The sequence below is a fragment of the Aotus nancymaae genome, unplaced genomic scaffold, assembly GCF_030222135.1.
Source record: "Aotus nancymaae isolate 86718 unplaced genomic scaffold, 86718_ANA_hifiasm-v0.15.2.pri h1tg000008l, whole genome shotgun sequence".
Classification (NCBI taxonomy): Eukaryota; Metazoa; Chordata; class Mammalia; order Primates; family Aotidae; genus Aotus; species Aotus nancymaae.
The window spans coordinates 33202566-33221763 of NW_026988419.1; the positions used below are offsets into that span (position 1 = coordinate 33202566).

Below are 19198 nucleotides of genomic sequence, written 5' to 3' on the forward strand. Positions count from 1 at the left end.
TTCAAGTAGGAAGATGAAATGAGATACATTCTTCTTGCAAACTAAAATGAAAAATTAATTCTATGCTGGGCGCAGTCACTCACATCTGTTATCTTAGCACTTTGGGAGGCTAGGGCAGGAGGACTGCTTGACTCAGGAGTTCGAGACCTCCCTGGGCAACAAAGCAAGACCCCTATCTCATAAAAATAATAATAATAATAAAAAATCTAAAGGCTCAGACTTGAAGCAGCTAGTAAAGGGGTCAGCAGACCCTCAGTGACGACACAGTCCAACAGATCTGACTTTTCTTCATGGATCATTTGTGAGACTGGTGACAATTAGGGGTCATTGTTGTTGTTGATTAAGTAGAACTTGGGCATTCATACCAAACAAAAGATTTCGTAGAAATAGATATAAATGGGCCCTAAAATAGGAATGCAGGTGCAAGATCACCAATAAATTCTGAGTTTACACTCATGCAAATATGCACGGAAATAAATACTTTGCATCAGCAAGTGTTGGAATGAGTTTTACATATAGTCTCATTAACATTTCAAAGCCTTTCGTTATGAAAAATGCTTTAAAATTTGAGATCTAAAGCCAATATTCTTTGGTGGGGGGTGGGGAACGTTTTCACCTCAAAAACATCAATCACACAAGCAAAAAACAAAAACAGATCAGATCTTAAACTTCATTGATCCTGTAATTTAAAATAGAACAATAAGTATGTTTTGAAAGCACTATCCTTTCGGAAATCTGTAGAGGGAGACAGTTCCATACAGCTTAGGTTTTCACTGCATTCAAGACTTAATTAATATTATGTATGTATAAACAGTATCTGGTATGCTGAAATCCACTTTCTCAATAGGATTTATAAATTCCTTTAAGTTTTTGAAACACATTGGAAGCTTGCTTATATTATCTAAACCACAGAAAATCTTAAGCCTTCTCAAACAATAACCCTCAGAAGAAAATATACTCAAAATCAAGGTTTGCGTCAGGAGCCAGAGAAGTGGCTCCTTAAGCACAAAGATTCTTTGAAATCCTTTTTATTCCTTAAAAATTCTTGTGAATTTTGTATTCTACTTCATAATTTGTGTGTGTTACTACTAATTTTCTTCCCTTATCTCTAGTGAACTTGACACCTGTGAATACCTGGGTATAAACATGAAGTTTGAGACCCTAGCACTATAACATGCTTAGTTTCTTCTTCTGTCAAATCTGTGTAGGAATTGATCACATCTTGTAGGGTTATTGTGGAAATAAAGATAATAACATATGTGAGGTGTTTAGTATAGTATACTCAAAATGCTAACTCTAAATATTATTAATAAAGTGAGCTCTGTTCATCCAGAATATACCTCCTCTTCTTTTGCAATTACATGAGTGTTCATTAACATTGGTTCCCACAGTCTATAGATACTGATTTATTTACAATAACTCATTTAACAAATATTTATGAAGTACCTACTGTCTTCTCAGCACTGTGTTAGGTGCCATGAGGGATTTAGGAGATTCTGTTATAATTGAGGAAATATGGTTTATAATGTCTACAGGAAATGTAAAGTGTGAAAAATTCTCTTGAGACCACAGAGAACCAAGTTAAAGAGGGTGGTTGGAAAGAGAGCTCTGTAGTGAGTGAGGAGAAATCCATAGTTCCTTCTATCTGTGGAGAAGACATATTGTTGATACAGGCTTGTTATTTGAGAGATGCAACAGAACCCCTGACCTCCATTTTTTGACTGTAATATGAGGGGGTTGGGGTAATTTGCTAATAAGAGCTCTTCCCTTTTTGCACACATATTGTATCAGGCTCTGTGCCAAGTGCCTGTATTTTTTCACTTTATTTTTACAATAACTACTTGAGATGGATATTATTGTTGTTGTTATTTTTAGTACAGGGTCTCTATTACCCAGGCTGGAGTGTAGTGGCATGATCATAGCTTGCTGCAGTCTCAAACTCCTGGGCTCAAGTGATTCTCTCCTCTCAGCCTCTAGAATAGCTAGAACTATGGGCACATGTCACCACATATGGCTAATTTATTTTTTATTTTTATTTTTTTAGAGATGGGGGTCTCACTATGTTGCCCAGGCTGGTCTCTAACTCTTGGCCTCAAGCAATCCTCCTTCCTTGGCCTTCCAAATGGTCTGGAATTATACATGTGAGCCATTGCCAGAAATCTCAGACTTTGAGAAGTCAACAACATGGTTCAAGGACACACAGCCAATTAGAGATGGAGGTTGGACTTGAACTCGAACTCAGTTCCATCTGCCTCAAAGGCATGCAAATGGGCTTCCCCAGGGCTGAGAGTAGTCCAAAAACCTGCAGCACCAATTACTGAAGTTAGGTGAACCCTGTCAACCAATCTAGCAGTTTGAGCTAGCCTGAAAGCTCGATGAGTGCAGGCTTTACATCTATCTGTTTGCTGTTTATCCTGGACACAAGGAAGCCCACGTATTTATTGATTAAGTTTTTAAAATGGGATGCTCTCCAGAGATGCTCCAAAGTCCGCAGGTCTTGGCATCAAACATTATCATGTCCCAAGAAGGAAGAATGAGTTCATGAAACCTGAGGTCTTTAGTTAACCTCTAAGAAAGTGATGATGTGCTAGTGACTTTCTATTTTGGTTCAAGAGGATCATTTGTATCTGTGTTGGTTGTTAGCATTTTTATCATTAGGATATAAAACTAAAATAAGCTATAAGTGAGAAGTAGGGAAAATCCCAAGTTGTGAGTATAATCTACTTTTACCGAAGATATCAACAAATTTCATAAGAATAAAATGATTTCACAAAGAGATTAACTACCTAAATATTCCGTAGCTTTACCTGGATCACATTAGTTTCATTTAATAAAGTTTGCTCTATTTCAGGGTTCTAAAACGTTGCTTAAAATTATTTAGATGCCTGACTAAACAAGGTCTGAAATGAATAACAAAATAATTGAGAAAACTCTGTAACAAAAATAACGATAGCTATTTTCCATAAAATGACACTTGAATTATGGCCTAGGTCTAGACAAGAAAAATAAAAAAGAATGAAGAATCTGATCTTTCATTCTGGCAAAAAGAAAGACATCACAGTCAAAGGTAAAAGGATTTCACTGAAATCTGGTTGGGACACAGACCGCCATTTATCCAATTCATCTCTGGGTAAAGATGAGGAATTTAAAATGCCCAGGAGACAAGAATTGAGCTGAAAACTAAAGTCTTAGGGGCCCCATTAACAGAAAACTAAATTCAGTAATACGAGACAGCCTAGCACATTCACTTGTGGCTTGATGTGAATCTGACTGAGTAATCTTGTCTTTGTTGAAATTTCCAACTCATGAGCCTCAGTCTATCTAAGGTGGTAAATCTTCTATTACTCAAGTAACTTTACCACAGTTTAAAGGTTTATAAATCAGCATAAAGAAAATAAAACAAGTCAAACCAAGAATGTCAATATTTTATGTTAAATTTAGGATGAAGTTTTGCAATAATCAAGATAATCTGAGCGTGTTCATTATTTAAATAGAGAATTTGGTACATTAAGCGATCTGATTTGTGATTTTCAATTTAAAATATGGAATTGATTTCCTTTTGTGGTTTTAAGTTGGCAGGTGTCAGTGTATTTGATGAAGTTCATGAACAGGACTGGAGTATTTTAAGAAAACTCTGTTTAGTATACCTTTAATTTTGAATTATTAATCTTACAAGAGTTACTTAAAAGCTTAGGAACACATTACTTGTTAGGTTTGTGAGTTTGCCTTGTCTGACATCTGAAATGCTTAAGACAAATGAGATATATTAAATTTATATATGTAATTTAAAATGTTAAGGGGAATTTAAGTAATTAAGTTTCAAATGGAACTACTTTTCTAGAAAAATTTAATATGATAAGCTTAATTGAACCTAAAAAGACCTAGTAAAAATGATGATGTAAATAATATGGCAAGATTTATAAGTTGTAAAGACTTAAAATTGTCTTAAAATGTAATACTAAATTCAATGTCATTTAAAATCCAATTAACTATAAGGTCTTTATGTGCACAAACGTCCCCTTGGACTTCCAAAAACTCAACTGACACCTATTATGTATTGAGTGTCCATCTTGCCATGCAGTCACCTGTATGAGGTGAGTGTTACAGCTATATCCTTTTGCCAGATGATGTAAATGAGGTTCCAGGGGCTAAGTGACATGCCTAAGGTTACAGGGTTCATGAGCCAAAATTTCAGTATAAATTTTAGGACCCAGCTCAGAATCTAGTATCATTGTCAGTCTGACCTATGGATTCCTTCTGATTGGGAAGCTCCTAATCAAATAACCATGGTCGTCTACTTACTGGCTTCTTCTTTAACTTTATCCATTTCTGCCATTAATGAAACTTCTTTGTCAATGATGCTGGGGAAAAACAAAAACAAAAACAAAAGCAAAGAATGCTTAATCAAAGATAAACTTTTAATAAGCAATGAAAGCAAAAGAAAAATTATTTTCATTAAACAAAGTACAAAATTACCATAAATATTTCTGTGCTACAATGCTAGCAGTATACTCTGCCTCTTCAAAAAATGAGGCGATGTGGAAGGGATATTCCCAAGGATTACATAGTGACATCTGTTGATTAAATCATTGTCAACAAACCTAAAAAAAAAGTCTTTTAGACTTTCAGAATTGTGCTGCTTTGAATTTAAATTTGGGAATATTTTTGTCCTATGCATTCCAAAGCTCCAAAACAATATAATAAGTATTTGAAAAGCTGGCACTTAGGTTGTCAAGAACTGTAGTTCCCATTGTCTCTGTGCTCCACCCTGAGAGATTCTGGCTGGGAGGGAAGAAGACGGGCCCAATTCTGCTGCAGATGGTCCTGGGACCATACTTTGAGAAATATGGTCTGGGTCAATCCATCCACATGCTCAACAACATGCGTCTCTGCCTTTCACAATCCCCTGAATAAGCATTTCAAGGTTCTAATGAACTTCTCATATTTCATTTATTTTTTGGTTAGTCCTTTGAAGAGGTATTACCTGCATACAGCAAACAATGATCTGCTCCAAAGTTTGCTTCTCTCCTATCCCATTCCAACCCCCAGTTCTCTAGTTCCCCTCCCGGAAGTAATGCATCATGACAAATTTCTTATACGTCCTTTTATAGAGTTTTATGTAGGAAGGAGTGAAGAGAGGTTTCATCAAAAAGGCAGGGAGCTGTGCAGGGTGAGGAGCCTGGGAAAAATCCCCAGGGTGGGTGAGCACAGATGTCAGATTCTCTTTATATTTTTAGTTTAGCCATAAATATTTAAATATATATCTTTAAAATATAAGGACTTTTGGGGACCACAATCATTTACTATTAATCCATAAAACATTCACAATAATTTAATCTTATCAGATATCTACTTAGGATTCAAATTTCCCCCACCTTTCCCATTAATCTTTTTTTTTTTTTAAAGTGTATTAAAACTAGGATCTAAACAAACCCTGCTTCATTCCAATTGGTTGATTGACTCTTAAATCTGTTTTAATCCAGAGGTTCCCTTTCATCTGTTTTTTCATCCACTTTGCAATTTATTTGTTGAAGAAATTAGGTTGTTTGTCCTCAAGAGTTGTGCAAGGTCTGAATTTTGCTGATTACATCTCCATGGTGTTATTTAGCTTGTTCTTTTGTATTTCCTATAAATTTGTTATTAGATGTAGAAATCTGATTAGATTCAGGTTTTATTTTCTTAGGAGGAACACTTGATAAGTGTATTGTGTCATTATGTGTGTGCTGATAGAAGTATATGATATGAACTACTCCACCTGAAAAAAAAATCAGACTGAGTTTAATCAAATTTCTACATCTAAAATAGCAAATGTATAGGAAATACAAAAGACACTCTCTTTTTTATGATCTTATCAGCCACTGATGATTATTACCTAGATTTATAGGGTTTGCAAAATTGAGACATTCACATTCTATCAGTCCCTCTTCATTTATTTCCTGGAATTCTTCCATAAAGAGAAACTTTGTCAACTATTTGATTATCATGAAGTACAGTTTGTATAGGTAAGGTAGGATGAATGCTTGATTCTCCCCTTTTACTTGTTTTCAAAATGATAGTTGGTTCCTTAGCATCCTTCAAAGGTAATCTAGAAGTTTTCTTTTTTTTGCTTGTTTGTATTCTTTAATTATACACATTAATTATAACCTCATATTTAATGTGCTTCAATACACTATTGTTATCATCTTTATTACTCTCAGATTGTTCCATCACATGGACTTTTTCTTCTCCATCAGATGCACGTTTGCAATTTAAAGTGTGTTGAAAAGATATTTCCTCTTAATTTTGCAGTATTTGTCAAACTTCTAGGCTATATCTATAGCGGTTTGGGGGTTCCTCAGCTACATGATGCAGCCTAAATACTTGATGAGTAAAGGACTGTGTGCTCAGGAGCTCATCCCTTCCCAACAAGGAAATTCTAGTGGAGAGGACTAATTGCACAGTGCACGGCAAGTTTTCCAGAACTGGGCTCTAAGCCTAGTCTCTCAACTGCAGACAGCATCAGCAAGCCCCATGACACACATGGCTTATGGTCACTGGATATGATCACTTTGGTGTAACCAACATATCAGGACGCCTGTCCCTTATCTATTTATTGACATTACATAGGTATGATGTCAATGTGTTTTTTTTTTTTTTATTATACGTTAAGTTCTGGGGTACATCAGCAAACTGACACAATGTGTTTTAAATATAGGAAATGCACGATACAGAAAGGTGTACAGTGAGAAGGAACTCTTTTTTCCCATCTCTGCCCCAACTAACTCAGTTCTTGTCCCCAGAGGTCTCCAATGTTACGAGTTCTTGCGTTTCCAGAGACTCTCTATGTATCAGCCAGCATATATTCAGTAATTGTATGAAATGCCAGGTTGAGTCAATAGGCTTTGTGCTCTTGTGTTTATGAGCTTCTCTGCTAAGTTCACAAACATAGCATGACAGAGGCAACTGTGTGTGTGTTTTGATTATTTATAACCTTCTTAGAGAGGGGCACTTCTACCTTACTTTAGGAAAACAAGGACTGTTCAAGATAAACTGTTGGAGAGACACGGTAAAAATCTACAGATGTGGAGCCAAAAGTCCAAACTACAAATATATGGTTAAGCTACTCTGCTGGAGGACATATTGTGAATTTTTATTCCTTACGGAAAGGGAAGAAAGAAGAGAGAAAAGTTAGCATGATGATATTCTTTTTGGGAGTGCTGAGAAGGATGTGAGAGGACCTGCCAGGACTCACTGGGGAAACAGGGAAAAGCAGACAGAGAGGAAAGAAAATGACAATGGCAAGAAGAAGAATTAGGATTCTCCTCCCCAAATCGACTAGAAGGATTTCTAATAAGAGTCCCCAGGTTTGGAGAGCATGCCCGGCACACAACTAAGGGAAATAGCTGCATGTGACATGAGACTGGCATGTCCTCAGATGCCCAGTGGCAGGAAGAGGAGCAGACTACAGGCAAAGCAGAGGCCCCAGAGGCTGGGAATCCTGCCACCTGTGTGTGGGGGTGGTGGAATGATGCGAGCAAGGGCCTTTGCTAATTTATCAGCTACAAGACCATGCTAACACTTTTGTTGATCAAATTTGTTAACATGATTTTATGCTCAGAGAATTTACAAGATGGACATTTGGGGTATAATACATGTCCGCAGGTCTAACACATAGTAAACAAAGTTGGGTATTTATATACAATGGTTAGTTCAGGCCTTCTGGGCTAGCAACAGGAGGGAAGAAGGTTTACACAATAAATTGTTAATCTGCTTAATACACACCCTTGAGGAAGTGAAAGAGCCTGTGAAGTTGGCATCAAACCAGGCTTCTGTTCCGCTGGGTATTTCCACAGAAGATCATCCTCCAGCATCACAGTAATTCAAGCTCTGCTATCTATGGGTGGCTGCTTTCAAAACTCATGTGTACAAAGGCAAGCTAGTAACCTCTGCTGACTCAGGACCCAGCTTGGAGCTGATGAACTGATGCAAATGAAGATCAGGGACTAGCCTGGGGCAGATAAACCCGACCCGCCCTTGAGAATCTCAATGTGTAGACCTGAGGGTTCCCTGGGTTTTGCTTTCAAGGCAGTAGGCTTGTCAAGGGAAGAATAATGGTGGGAAGTGGATGTGGAGGAAGTAGTAAAGCCAGCCTGTCCTTTGGCAGGCTGTCAGACAGTGAGGAGCCAGCCTCTCATCAAGCGGGTGCCAGACTAAAAGAAGGTCAAAGAGGAAGGACCATGCCTAAATCCTTATAAAGGCCCACAAAGCCTGGGGTGCCTGAGTGGGTCACAACCAGTTTTGAAAGTAATTTCATTGGTGCCATTTGCACGTCCTGTGGAATCTTCTTAGAGGTACCAGGACAGAGATAGACACGTGTAGATAGTCAAGTGCGGCTTGACGACTCTGCAGGCTGGATAAGAACAGAGGGCACTTGGCAAAGCCCCGGTATGGAGTTACCAGATATGGAGGGAGGAACGAGTTCCTTGGAGAGGAATGACATTAGGGAGTTGATAAGTCACTGAAGAATCACAGACACTATCAAGAACCACATTCCTACTGTGGAAGCTGCAAGGTCACACACTGCTTTCGAGGTACACCTATGCAGACACATATCAGCCCTCAGTTGCCTCAAAATGTGAGCTAATCATAAGAAACACTTTCTGAGTGCAGACGGTGGACCAGGCACATTAGGTAGAGCGCCAGTGCCTTCCTGGAATGATCTCATTTAAGCTTCCTGACATCCCATGAGCAGCGAACCTGGCTCTTTCCTTGCCACAGGGCCTTGAAATGAGTCCTCCCCTCTGCCTTGAAGACAACTCTTCTCCTTAACCTTGCTTCTCTTCATCTCATCAGCTCTGAGTCCTCCTTCAGGTCTTTGCTTAATTGTCACTTCCTTAAGGAGCTCTGACTATGTTTTTAAAAACTTCTGTTCAGTTTCTTGATCTTAGACTATTATGGGTTGCTCAACAAAACTTTCTTGATAGTGATGAATGTAAGGGAAGACAACATATTCATTTTTCTGTGGCATAACAATAATGAAACTAGTACACTGTGGTGCTTGCATATAAATCACATTTATGCAAGATTTTTTGTAATTTTGGTTACTGACAGAATCCAATCATTTGAGACATAAGCTTTGAATAAAGGTGTATTGATACCCACCAAACACACAGGGTTTGTCTCAGAGTCAAAACAAGCAGTTTGCAAATTGTGGTGGTTTAATTCCTGAAATTTGTTCTTCCACCACTAATCATCTGAAATGCTGAGTTCTGAATGTTTTTGCTTTTCAACAGTGATCTGAGTATTTGATAGAAATACATAACTCTTTAATTGGCCTTCCACTGGCCACTAAAATTTCTCTAAATGGTTGGGTAAAGCCCTCTGGAGGGCACCAGGCACATCAAACGTGTTCTATATAATCAGAGCTCCCATAAAACCCACGTGGACCTCACGTTTCAGATGTGCTCTTTCTCCTTCTAAAAACACATCTTCTCATTTTAGCCAAACTGCCTGGATAGTAAAATTTTATTTTGTTGCCATAAAAAAGCTTTTATTATCAAAGCAATAAGGTGCAAGGAGGAGATTACCATGGCAAAGACTTTACAGTTTATTATATAGTTAATCACAGAGATAAAGTGTCATTTTAGAAAAATGTTTCCACTGTCTTGATTCCTTTCTATAGAGGACTAATAATGAAAAGAATCAGAAAGCCTCTTTAGTACTAATAGATTTATCATTTTCTGCCATTTGAAAGACTCTGTAAATTTGGAGACGGAGGCATTGAGTGACAAAACTGATTCATTTGGAAGCTTGGGTGAGTCAGGTCAGGCCCAGTGTTCTTCAAAAATAAAGATGCCGCCACATAGAGGCAGCCACAGGACCATCAATGTGGTTGTTAAGCTGGAGAGCAGAATCTACTGGTAGATACTGAGGAATGAAAGCAGAATTTCAAAGGGGAGGTGAAGAACTCAATCTGTAACAACAGCCTGGGACCATCTGATTCCGGACAATTTTGCTGCGGAACCTTCCTGTGGAGAAAGTGCTTCAGCTGGAGCGTCCTCAACTCATCATCTGCCAAGCTGACAATGCACAATGGGAACATCAGGAGGGAGGCAGGCCCAGCAGGAGGGGCATGCTGTAGAAAGAGAAGGTGGGGACTGCTGTGGAGAAAGGATGCTAATGAATGCTAACGAGTATTTCAGCCTTCCTGGCCTCTACCAAATAGCATAAGCATGCCAAAGACTGATAAGCCCATAGCCAGGCTTCCCTGCAAAAGAATTTCCATTTCTTTCACTAAAAAGAAAACAGTGGTGCAAAAACATTTCTCTCCACTGTGAGCTCTGCTCCTTAATGCAAAGCAATAAGAACTGTGACCAACAGTTCTAACATCCCCTGAGAGGAATGTCAGCTGAGCTCACAGCCTAGTAGTGCCCAGTGGCCACCACGTGGGCCTTGAGCTGGGAATCTAGCCCTGTACTAGCTAGCACTGAGTATCTGTGTCCTTTCCCTTAGTGAGAGAATTTTGCCCATCAGTTGGAAGGCAGGAAAACTTCCTTTATACATTTAAAGCATAATGTACTTTCCATGAGTACCATTTCTAGTCCCATTCCCCAGTATTACCAGTAATTCTTGGGCCCAGGGCAAAGCCAGTCAGGGGTTTCAGCTCACCAATTTCTCAACTGTTGCAGCTGTCAACAAAGATGCTTCCCTGGCTTAACAGCCACAAATGCAGCAAGACTGTATGGTTCTGTATTTCCCGGTCAGGAGGCCTGGCAGCCCTAACTGCAAAGAGCATTCATGCTCTTGCACACTGCCAATTCCAGGCTCTTCCTTGCTCTGTTTTGCTCCCCATCCTGTCCCCTCTCCTGTCCCCTCTATGCTGGTTACTGGTGTCGTCCCTCACCCAGTGTCCATGACTCCTCTTTCTTCGCTTCCCACATGGTTACATCCTCTGAAGTCCACCCCAGAAATGTCTGTCTCTCTCATGCACCTCTCCACTTCCACTGAGTCTTATTTAACCCTGAGCACATTATCAAGTCCTTGGCTATTTGTTGTTGTTTATTGTTACACTGCTGGAATTCCCAGGCCTGTCACCTTCCACTCTGTATATATGTGCATTTAGGTTTTACAAACACCTGAATTCTTTTCAAAACTGAAATACAATAATAGATGTTTTTTTCAAATCGGTCCTTCTAAAGATTTCTTGAATGTAACAGTGTTACTTGGTAAACACATAAAACCCAACATACATGTCTATAGCATGTAGACTGAGGTTAGCACACAATCCTTTGAAAAGCTGCCTACTAATCATGCCCATCCAGGAAATACAGTGGCGGTGCCCCAAGCATGAACCACACTCAACACACAAAGCAAAGTCAAAATCCATCTTACTGACAAGGAACATCAATAACTACACTCAATTGCCAATTGGGCTGACATTTTATTTCCACTTCTTTTATAAGAGGCAATACAATGTGTTAATATTGTTTAGTCTGCGTATTTGATGTTGGAATTATACAAGGATTTGAAATAATGGTCAATAAATTGTTCATCATACTGTCTGAGGTGCATTTCTGCAATGAGACACACAGATTTAGTATAAGAACTAATTCTCAACACTTATAAAATTTTGGAGTTCTTCAAAAAGGACATTATTAATTTAAAAAACTACACAGGGATTCCTTTTTCTTATTGGAATTTTTTAAATGACAGAATAGCATAATCCCATAGTATGGACATCCTACAACATCAAATGTTCAACTGAAAAATCTATATTCCTATGTTTGGAATTTTACATATGACTTTGATGAACAACAGAAATTTTTATCTTTGCTAATTACTTATTAGTTCAGTTTCTTTTCATGGAGATCACTATTCAGGGAAAATAACTTGACTGTATTTCAGTTTCTATGACTATAAAAATGCAGACTCCCCTGCTTCCCCTTTTATATCTACCTCTATGGAAAGAGAGCAAACTATTCTATCTGTGGATGTTAATTTTCTTATACCACAAAGGTTCTGTTCAAGGACCTGAGTTACACATTGCTCTTCACATTTTTATTTCATTTCACATGCTCACTCTAAAACACTGGAAAATATTAGAAAGCAGGATAAAATGAAACAAATTTCACTAGAAAAAACTGGAAAATATTAGAAAACAGGATAAAATGAAACAAATTTCAAAATAAAACAAAATAAAGCAAAATGCCCCTTTGTCTCAAGCACAAAATAGAGCCAACCACTCTGATCCCTGTTGTATTTCCTTCAAAAAAAAAAAAAAAGGTAGGGGGAAGGGGAAGGGTGTTGATGTAGATGCCATCATGGTTGTTGAATATAAATAACAGAAACAGAAACTGGAAGAAACTGATATGGTACAAGAAGTGCTGGAAATGCTGGCCCACATTCAACGCAAGGCAGCCAGGCCTAGCATCCTCTGCTCCTGTGTGAGAAGGGGAGGAGAGGGGCCCTTCTCGTTTTGGCCCAGAAGGCTCTTCCCCACAGGCACCTCAGTCTCAGGTGGTTACTGCCCACGGTAAGGCCCTACTCTAGCCCAGGCTTCCAGAGTGGAGCACAAATAAAATATTAAATTTTATGTACTCACGTTTTATTCTAAGTAGACTTTCCTAATCTTTAGTATACAGATTAACAGTAGTACACATGTATAATTTATAAACGAATTTTCTGATTTGAGAGGGATGCGCTCAAAATTCATTTGTTGATGGAGTGAGACCATCATCATTATTTTTATTAATTTTTTTTTTGAGACAGGGTCTGGCTCTGTTGTCCAGGTTGCAGTGCAGTGGTGTGGGTGTGATGTTGGCTCACTGCAACCTCCATCTCCTGGGCTTAGGCGATTCTCCCACTTCAGCCTCCCAAGTAGCTGGGACTACAGATGTGCAACACCATATCCAGCTAATTTTTGTATTTTTTGGTACAGACAGGGTTTTACCATGTTGTCCAGGTTGGTCTCGAACTCCTGGCCTCAAGCAATCCTCCCACCTTGGCCTTCCAAAGTGCTGGGATAACAGGTGTGAGCCACCACGCCCAGCGGAGACCATCATTATTGATGGAGGGAGAGTACTCCTCCCTGAGCACATTATGGTCTTTCTTGCTTCTGGTTCCTTGTGTTGCTTCTTCTGCATGGAATATTTTTTCTCCCTTCTCCAATCTTGCAAATTTCTAGTCTTCCTTCAAGATCCTGCTCAAAGGTCACCTCTGCAATGGAACTTTTCCTAATGAGCTAAGCAGAGTTGATTTTCCCTTCCTCCAGCTTCTTTCCAGCTTGTTTACATCTGCAGCCACTAGACCATGGGCTTTTTTATTTTTATTTTTTTAGGAAAAAGACTGTCTTTATCCCTCAGTCTTTCTAAAAGTGTTCCTTCAAGTGTGGTCTGCAAAACACCTACATTTGTACTCACTACACTCATTGAATGGAAGATTCTTGGGTGCTACCCAACATCCACAGAATCAGAATCTCTGGGAATGGGCCCCTTGATGCTCCTCATGCACTCAAATATTTGAGAAGCAGTGGCTTGACACACATTCATTTATCTATTAAGTGGATGAATGAAGAAAGGGGAAGAGAGAGGTAGGGAAGGCATGGCAAGACGAGAAAGGGTAAGGGGAGCTGTTTTGGTGGCAACTGTGACATTCAGAACTGGCGGTCTCTTTGCCTTACTTCTCTCTTCATCAAGTAATAAAAAGTAAAAGTCATGATGGACCATCCCTCTCCCATAGCTGGAATCCACTGCATGCTAAATAAATAAAAAGTTGGAAAGGATAACTTATTCCCAGTGTCTTGGTGTAGAGGACAGGAAATTCCCCAAATGCTACTCGGGAAAAAAAGAGAATCAACCTTAACTGAATATCTCTATGGGCTAGGCTAGTGATTTTCTAAAATGATGTGATAAATGCATTACTTGTATATGAATTTTCACAAAACCCCTAGAAAGTGATAGCAATATTTCTGTTTTGTAGCTGAGAAGGAGTTAAAAAAACTCAACCAGCTTCAGAGCTAGCATATGTAGAGATGAGATTTAAACCTTATTCTATCTAACTCTACATCCTGTGCCTCCTCATTAAGTGGTTAATAAACCTTGAAAAATGTGTCTTTTATTAGAATATGGCCTGGTAAGAATCAAGAGTTTATAGTCATGTAAGCATAATGTAGTACACATATAAAGAATTCTATTTTATTGGCCTCTGGTACGGCCTTTCTATATGATTTGTTGCTGACTTAGCTGACAAACTGCCCCAAATAACTCCTTAGTCTCACTGTACCAGTCCAAAAATCAGAAATAAGCTCCAAGATCCATTCTGAAATTGTGATCCAGGACTCACTTTTTAGTATTTATTATATTGTATTTTATGTTTATATTAATATATAAGAACAAATTCATCTTTTTTCTAGAGAAAATAGACTATATTACACATATTTTTTTAAAAAGACCATACTCTAGTATCCGGTGGGGATGTGTAGATAGAGGAATTTGCTTATTTCCTCTTTATTTTTCTATTTTATGATGAAAGCGAACAATTCCTTTTCAAAAGCACATTCCTGAGCTGGTTGATTGGTAAGCTTTCATTTGCTGAAAAGATTCAAAAATCTTTTCCGATTTCAGGCTGAAATTAGAATCAATTTCTTGTCCTGCAGTTCTTATTGTGGGCCTTTATTCTGCAAAGAAGGCTGCAGTGCCAGCAGAGCTGACTGCCAGTGCCAAATGTGTGGCTGACATAACGTATGGAGGTAATCCACACATGTAGCTCAGGAAGGCTATTAATATGAGGTGCTATTTATGCTGGTTTCCTGGGGACTGTACCTAAACTGAAAAGGCCAGTTCAGTACTTTTTGTATTTATCAACCTGCTCTTCCTTCATGTCAACTGATTCATTCAGTCCTTGCAACGGCCCTGGGGAAACATCTATTGCAGAGAAAAACCTCAGGGAGGAAAGAAAATAGGAAAAGAGAAGCTTTCACCTCCAAAGAGTGAGCTATATCTATTTAGAAAGACACATATTCACAAACAAGGCAAGATTTGAAATATACTGCACCACAGGGACTTGCTTTAGTCACAAAGTCACAGGAACCTTGAGTTTCTCCATGTTATATGGGTATTTGCCCTTTCCACAGTTTCAGAATAGATCCTGGAGCTTATTTCGGTTTATTGGACTGGTGCAGAGTGAGGAAAAGGAGTCATTTTGGGCAATTTGTCAGCGAGACAGCAACAGAAACCATACATATGGCTCTCTTGAGGCATAAATATATTTATTAGCCTCTTTCATTATTGTCTCTTGGTGTCTCTTGCAAGTAAATGTTCATCCCCATACTCTCTGTTCCTTTAACTTCTGGCACAGTATTGAATATTGGGTGTGGGGAGAAGGAATAAGTTTAATTTTCTTTCTATGGTGCTTTGTGCAAGTCACAAGCAGGTGGGCATTTAGAAAAACCGCTTGATGAGAAGGAAAGGGATTAGTCAGAAAGTTTGGTTTGTATGGATTTTGATCAATGAAAGGATGGTATTCATTTCCATGGCAGAAAGAGAGACCTTTTATTAAATGTCTTTTAAAACAAACCATTAAAAAACACAATCCAAACTTGATTTTATTAAAAAACAAAACCAAAAACACAACCTGATCTCTTTTGATTTTTTTTTTTTTTTTTTTTTTGAGACAGTGTCTTGTTCTGTCACCCAGGCTGGAGTACAGTGGCGTGATTCTCCTGCCTCAGCTTCCCGAGTAGCTGGGATTACAGGCAGGAGCCACCACACCCGGCTACTTTTTGTATTTTTAGTAGAGATGGGGTTTCACCATGTTGGCCAGGCTGGTCTCAAACTCCTGTCCTCAAGTGATCTACCTGCCTCAGCCTCCCAAAGTGCTGGTATTACAGTTGTGAGCCACTGTGCCTACCCATTTGTTTGTTTTTGAGACAGGATCTTTCTCAGTCGCCCAGCCTGGGGTATAGTGGCATGATCATGGCTCACCTCACAGTTTCAACCTGTGGGCTCAAATGATCCTGCCACCTCAGCCTCCAGAGTAGCTGGGACTACAGGACCGCACCACCTTGTCCAGCTAATTTTTAATTTTTTTTTTTTTAGAGATGCGGTCTCCTTATGTTTTTCTAGCTGGCTAAACTCTTGATTTTTCTCTTCACTAGATGTTTAGTCTAAGGAACTGGCAAAATCTATTAATTGTTTAACACATTCCTGATAATTAAACAGGTAATTGAAAGCTCTTAAAAATTATTATATAACAGTGCTAAGTGGCTGAAAATTCTCCTAAAGGCAGCTCTCCTGCTGGTAATCCTATTATAAACATGCCTTATTGAATGGCACAGAGAAAAGCGTCATCTTATTACGTACAACTACACTATGCCACTCCAGATCCTCTCAGGGTACACTGGCAGTGCTTACTATCGTTTATTTCAGCCATGTTAGTTTAACAATGGAATCTTGACTTATTACTCATGCTTATATCAACATCTTCCATGTGACTGAACTCAAGAGCTAAATTTGCTTGTCACAGCATCTATTCTGTGACACAGATCTGATTCTACGACCTCTTTTGCCTAATACATATTTTTCCTATGCTTACCTGTTAAAAGTATACACAGTGCCACAATTCCAATAATTCTCCTAATTAAGACAGAGTAATAAAATGGCCAATAAGTATTTGTTCAGCCACTATGGCACTGTAATATATGTAAAAGACCTTCTGTTTCATTTGGCTTAAATAGCATAATGGCTGGGCACACCTGGGTATGTCACTGGTATTAGAGTAGTTGGATATATGCCAGGTATGCCCAGGAACACCAAGTAATATTGCTCCTGGCTGAAGCCAAAGAAGAATAATAACCAACCCCCCAAGCAGACATTTAATGGAACAATTCCTTACTGTATTTATCTTTACATGTCTCAGATCTTCATCCTAATCCTGGTTCCCACTGCAATATTTGGTTTTATTGCAAAATGAGAAAAAGACTCAGGTAGAAACAGAATGGCTAATGAAAATGACTGCCTATCATTAGCTACAACCTTCAGTTTTTAATTTTTCCATTTTCTTCTAAGGACTGAGTAGAATTCTATAATGAAAAACAGACGATAAAGCAAAGCCCTCAATTTTCTACACTTCAGTATAATTGTTTTTCTGATCTCGAGGAGACAAAAACGTAATTTGACCTTTAAAATGTGTAGCGAGAGGGTCTACGTTTCAGGCACTATGGAAAAAATATTTCCTGCTGCACTGATACGAAATAAGGAGACAAATATAATATGTTTCTTTGGGTATGTAAGTGGTTGGAAAGTCCCTGTTTCATATCTCCAGTGGTGCTTAGGAGGCAACTGCAGGCAGGAGATGCTCAGGAGTGTTTCAAAGGGAGGCATCTCCATCCTTTCCTCAAGGAGCTCCAGCAGAACCGAGGTGGCAAGACAAATGAGGCATTCTTCCTCTCATTTTCCTCTCACCCAGGCTTTCTCAGCACTACTGACATTTTGGGCCAGATACTTCTTTGTTACGGGAGAGGTGGGAGAGGTGGTTAGCAGCATCCCTAGCCTCTACCTAACAGATGCCAGCAGCACTCTCTCCCTGTGGCTGTGACAACCAAAAATATTTCCAAATCAACTGTCTCCTGGGGGCAAAATTGTCCCACTGAAAACCATTGCTGTGGCCCTAGGCATATCAATCCCTTTGCAAGACTCTCAACTAGTAGTTTTCAACCATGGATGCCAGATGTATCTGTTTTTGCTTTTCATTGAGACAGGGTCTTACTCTGTCACCTAGGCTGGAGTACAGTAGCATGAACACGGCTCACAGAAGCCTTGAATTCCTGGGCTCAAGTGATGCCTCCTACCTCAGCCTCCTGAATATGTGGGACCACAGGCACACACCACTACACCCAGCTAATCAAAAAACTGTAGAGATGGGGTCTCTCCCTGTTGTCTAGGCTGGTCTTGAACTCATGGGCTCAAGCAGTCCTCCTGCCTTGGCTTCCCAAGGTGTTGGGATTGCAGGCATGGGCCACCATGCCTTTTTTTTTTTTTTGGTAGTGTTGTTGCTTTTGTGGGAGTCTCACTCGTTGCCCAGGTTGGAGTGCAGTGGAGCGATCTTGGTTCATTGCAACCTCCAGCTCCCAAGTTCAAGTGATTCTCCTGCCTCAGCCTTCTGAGTAGCTGAGATTACAGGTGCGTGCCACCAGCTAATTTTTTGTATTTTTAGTAGAGATGGGGTTTCACCATGTTGGCTAGGTCTTGAACTCCTGACCTCAGGTGATCCACCTGCCTCGGCCTCCCAAAGTGCTGGGATTATAGGTGTGAGCCACCGTGCCTGGCCTGTTGCTGTTTTTAAAAGCCTGGCACAACCATTATCTCTGGGGGTGGCACTTAGGCAAGGGAGGACTATAAAGCTCTAGGAGTTTTTATTCATCATGTACACACATACACTTTGTTATGGAAAGAAGTAGATACTAATTTACAGGTATCATCTTGTAATGTTAAGTTGTTCACAAAGATAACACATAAAAAACCCAAAGCACATAGAAAAGTCAGGCTTTTATCATTGTTTGAAAAGCCAGGAATCACAAGAAAGCAGCTAAAATTTGGAGGATATGGGCAAAGAAAAAAAAAACCAATATTGCAAGAATCAACTGTGAAAAACTGCAAAAGTGATGGTCTTACTTGGACTCAAAAGAAAGGGGCTTCAAGGATATATGTTTCAACAATTTTAAATCATCTGGGTATCCAAGGGGCAGCAAACTGGGAATATGGGACAGATGATTACATAGGTATTTCTGATACTCAGCAGTGCCACTGGAAATTTCCCACATGAGGGACCTCAAGATCACATCCTAGGAAAAGTGCACAATATTTAAAGTATCAATGGTAACATCTGCTTTGTATGTGGGGCCACCTGTTGATCACCTTGATAATCTGTATGTAGTTTTGCTTGACTGTCAACAGGGCTTCAGTAGCAGATGAGAAGGATTTGAGAAAGATAAACTTATTTCAAAATAGCTTTTTCTTCTGTTTAAAAGTCCCACTCACTCTGTTGCCCAGGCTGGAGTGCAGTGGCATGATCTTGGCTCACTACAGCCTTGACCGCCTAGACTCAAGTGATCCTCCCACCTCTCAGCCTCCTGAGTAGCTGGGACTAAGACAAACCACCACACCTAGCTATTTTTTTTCCCTTTTGTAGAGACGAGGTCTCGCTGTGTTGACCAAATTGGTCT

General features: G+C 39.4%; 1 protein-coding gene across 6 annotated transcripts in view; it reads right to left on the reverse strand.

Annotated features, from left to right (window-relative positions):
* Nucleotides 1-19198, reverse strand: part of SPATS2L (spermatogenesis associated serine rich 2 like) — a 169226-nt gene that overhangs the window by 13367 nt on the left and 136661 nt on the right. For all 6 annotated transcript variants that reach the window (XM_012473236.2, XM_021670697.2, XM_021670699.2 and 3 more), the window contains one exon: nucleotides 4303-4361. In XM_012473236.2, the coding sequence (XP_012328659.2) occupies nucleotides 4303-4361 (59 nt within the window). The remainder of the gene's footprint in view (nucleotides 1-4302; nucleotides 4362-19198) is intronic.